At 42.0% G+C, this 4,507-nt stretch overlaps 1 protein-coding gene across 1 annotated transcript; it reads right to left on the reverse strand.

Annotated features, from left to right (window-relative positions):
* Window positions 1-691: 691 nt before the first annotated feature.
* LOC148008873 (uncharacterized) lies at window positions 692-1,751 on the reverse strand. Its single transcript, XM_087673959.1, has one exon. It carries the CDS (start codon window positions 1,694-1,696, stop codon window positions 1,001-1,003), a length of 696 nt encoding a protein of 231 aa, XP_087530085.1. The 5' UTR covers window positions 1,697-1,751; the 3' UTR covers window positions 692-1,000.
* Window positions 1,752-4,507: the final 2,756 nt, after the last annotated feature.

The raw sequence follows: 4,507 nt of genomic DNA on the forward strand, positions 1-4,507 counted from the left end.
TAGGATATTGGGCCATGGACCCTTCATGTTCTATAAATTATATGCCAATAACCAAAACCCTATAAAAAATTCTTACAGGTACATGCAAGTCCACAGCTAGTCCATAGGGAAAACCTAGAGTACTCTTGAAAGCACAAACAAGAGTCCTAGTCTCTACATCTTGTCACATCTTGATTGCCATAAGGCATAAATTGCTCTCTACCATCATTTCATGCTCCAGTGAGTGCAATTGCATTCTTCTTTGAATCTTTTAGAAAATATTTCACAATGCTATCTAGTTGTTCACTCTCATGCTTAGAAAATGTTTCACAATGTTATCTAATTCTTCAATCTCATGTTTAGTTCATGCAACACACACACACACACACACACACACACACACACATTCTCTCTCTAGAAAGACATGCTTGCTAAAATGGATTGTGCTTTGTCAATAGCTTTGTGTTTCAATAGTACATGACTTAGAAATATGAAACTTGAAAACCCATCCCTCGAATCCTCACAAAACGTACTTAAAAAATTATAACAAGAACCCAAGTACTCCACAACCGAATTCTGTTTTCCAAAGGAGCTCAATTAGCTGAAAGTTCAAGTTCTCAAGCTCAATCTTTACAGAATATGCAAGTCTTTCACAAGATCTATCATGTAAACTACCAAGGTCTTTCGTATTTAAATCTGAAATACTTCTAAGAGTAGACTTGGTAGCATATCGAATAATGACAGAACTGATCAGAATTTGACACATTGACCTTAAATTCCTTCTCCCCTTCCCATTTTAGAAGGTGGATCTGGAAACCGATCTTTCAAGGGTAGCTCAAGTCTGACTACTGAGAGGGCATGCACGATGCGATGAAACATTCCAGGGAAAAGGAAAACGCAAAAGAAAGCTTCAGGACCGCATATGGCGTGAAACTTTATAGGACGACGGAAAAAGCAGGGGCTAAAAATAACTCGGAGTTTTTTTTCTCTGCAATGTGCAGGTAACATTTATATTGTCTAATTACGTCAACAGCCGCACCACCATGGTGATGGGCACGGGGACGCGAGTCTTGCAGACAGGGCAAGAGGCAGCCCTCGGGTTGGCGGAGAGCCATCTGTCGATGCATAGCACGTGGAAGGCGTGGGTGCACCACGGCCGGAGGCTGCGAACGATGGTGTGCGGCGCGTCGTCGAAGGCCTCAAGGCAGATGACGCACTCGGTACTCATGAGATTGCCACCATCATGCGCACTACTACTAGCAACACCATTAACCCGCGCCTCACGAGCAGTCATATTGTGGTCTGTCGTCCCAGCAGTAACACGACCGTCAGCGCCGCCAGCGTTAGCTAGACGTCCGTGCGCCCCAGTGGCGCTGCAGTCTGCACCGGGCTCGATAGTAATGACGGCTGGCTCAGGAGTGCTGCTTTTGCTGCATGAGCTGCTGCTGCTGCTGCTGCTCGTCGACGTGCCATTGATACTGTTATTATTAGCTGCTGCGACCCCCCGCGCGTATTCCTGGAATGTGGTCGAGGGGAGATGCGCCTCTAGCGCCGCCGCATCCACCACTGTCTCTGCCCACCCCGGCCTGAGGGCCAGGGCCCCCGCCCCCTGACGCCGCAGCGCGGCCGCCATCAGACGCCCTTCGTGGCTCATCTCCGGAGGCGCCGCCCTGCTTGTGTTAAGTGCTTGCGCACACCGCCTTACCAGCATCCCCATCACCGCTATTAGCCCACACACAACCACCAAGATCGACAGCTCCTCATCCAAGCGCTCGAACTGCAGCACCATCTTTGAGCAATCCAAAGGCTGTCTGCTGTAAATAGCGTTTCTTACGGTCAAGATATTGCCCAAATTTTTTCCAAATAGATATTCTAATAGAATATATAATAATAGTAATGCTTATTTTCGAATTCACTTTCTATTGCGTTTACTACTCGGCAAAATTCATCTACCGAAAAACAAAAAGCTAGCTAAACGCCTTTTCTCCGTGATCTCTTTAATAGCTGTATTGCTATGCTTCCTGTATACACCATACGAAAGAAACCTTGATGACAATGAGAAAGCAGAATGTTAGGGTGATCACCCACACGGTCTACTTTTTCAATGTGTAGCAAGTAAAGTAAGGCGCATGGGGCACCTTTTCTTCCCTCTCACTTCTTATAAAAGGCCATCACTTTACTTGCAACACTTTCAAATGGGACTATCCTACTTGATACATGCACGTGATAAGACCCGTAATAGAAGCATCAACTAAATTCCTTAGGGCCCTACACTAGTTTACTAGGAGGAACTCTAATGCCATTAGAGTTTCCAAACAAATCATGTAGGTGTTCTTCGTATTCAAATGTTGGAGGTTTGAAACATGTTGTACCTCGAACTACCACATATCACACCAATCACAACAAAACACTATCAATCCTAGCAACAAGGACTCCCCAAATCCTACACTGCATCAACACAACATGGACACATGATACCTAGCACCATTTTTAAAAACAAAAAAATCTATACATAATGTATTAAAACAATAGATACATGCATAGAGAATTACAAGACATAAACTAATATTAGTCGGATAACAAACATATTGGGTAAGAATTCAATAATGGGCTAATCATGCATCTTAGATGGTAACTCATCAATATCTAAGTATAGCACGTGGGTCCAACAAAAGGGAATTTTTAATTCCTTTCCTTGACATTTTTAACAACGAAGAATGATATCATTTAATGTGGGTATTAACATATTGTTGAATTGGAAAGGGTCCATTTTATTCTCAACATCACAATAAGCCATGGATAAAGGGTTTTCATATTAGGCCTTGAACCCATGTGATAGTAAGGATTTATAATAAGTCAACCCCTTGATCATGCATTCGTGATTAAGTATGCTTAACATTCCTTTGTTGGTCCGATTTATTATCGTATATTTACGATCGATGTGGTTGATCTTTTTCATCTTTGTCATGTACTTAAGGGCTTCGCAAGCTATAACTACCAAATAACAACTAGCCATAACTTCTAGTTGTAAGTACTCTAATTAAGAAACTATCTTTAGTAAAGTCAAAGATCATGAATGAACCTAAACTTTCTCACAGGCATCTTTCTAAATTCAAAGTGTACCTACATTACAAAATCCACAACCAAACCATTGCCAAAACTTCATGTATGGTGTTCTCAATGTAGATGCCTATGTTTTGGCCATCATATTTTCCTTGCACTTGACCTTATCACCTCATGGCTTGGTACGCCACTTTGTAAGGTTCAAGTGGCATCCTAATTCAATTGAAAATGAAACTAAATAAATGAGAAGCTCAAGAAAGACGACAATAAACCTACCCATAGAGTGATTCTTTAAACAAAAAAATGATATGTAAAGAAGAAGAAGATGATAGACATGATCATCTTCTCATACTTCTCTGCTTAGGCTTGTGGGATACTCAAGGGTGTAGACTCTTTTTTTGAAACTTAAGATTATGGACTATCATTATGAGCATCTATATAAGTAGGAGGGAAGAGAGAAGAAAAAAACATGATGATGAAACATGTAGGATTGCCATGTGACTTTCTCTTTGTCTTTAAAAGACAAATTTTTTTGCGCATAGTCCTCCTTTTCATGCTAGAAAGGTATATGAGCAATAGTTCTTATGCTCACATTGTTATGTTTATGCATGTCCAAAGGTTGTTGAGTGCCTATGGTGTCAAGAATCGCGTAGTGGGGGGACTTGCTCAAGATGCTGCGCCGCTGAACACACACAGAATGCACAAGGAGAAGCTCACTCAAGAGACAAGAAGAGAGATGGAGGCCAAAAACGTTTTCTTGCTAGTTTTTTCTTCTTCTTCGACACTCTTTACAATTTTCACAAAGTATAGATAAGATACAACATAAAGGAAAGTGGCCTACTAAGTCAAACAATGCATAACCGACTACACTAGTCGACTGGCGCTATAACTATGCTAGCTGTAAATAGGTGTAACAACCTGAATATAATAAGTAATGAGTCAGTGGCCATGTGAGAGTCATAATGACCACCGACGTGCTAAGTGTAGACGTGTGGACCCATCTAACCAGGCGGTCCATCATCAATGTCCGCATGTGTTGAGCTTGTCATCTCAACAGTCCCCCTCAAGCTCAATTGCATCTCTGCAACTCCAAGTAAGCTTCGAAACTTTTGAAGCTTCTCTATACCCAATGCCTTTGCGAAGATGTCAGCTATCTGATCCTGTGTGCTGACATACACTAAGTCAATCTCACCTGCTAGTACCTTCTCTCTTACAAAGTGGTAGTGTACCTCAATATGTTTTGTCCTGGCATGGAACACAGGGATCCTAGCCAACTGTATACTGCTCATGTTGTCACAATAAATGACAGCTGGACCTTCCACCTACACATCCAAATCAGCCATTAACTTTTGTAGCCATACTACCTCACATGCTACAACAGCAGCACCTCTATACTCAGCCTCTATACTCGACAAAGCAACTGTAGATTGCTTTTTGCTACTCCAAGCAACTGCTGCACTACCAA

This window comes from Lygodium microphyllum, unplaced genomic scaffold (assembly GCF_053477565.2).
Source record: "Lygodium microphyllum isolate KBCC unplaced genomic scaffold, Lygodium_microphyllum_v1.1.10 scaffold_54, whole genome shotgun sequence".
NCBI lineage: Eukaryota > Viridiplantae > Streptophyta > Polypodiopsida > Schizaeales > Lygodiaceae > Lygodium > Lygodium microphyllum.

Coding starts and splice junctions, on each gene's coding strand:
- LOC148008873 (XM_087673959.1), bottom strand. CDS start 1,696: ATGGGGATGCTGGTAAGGCGGTGTGCGCAAGCACTTAACACAAGCAGG.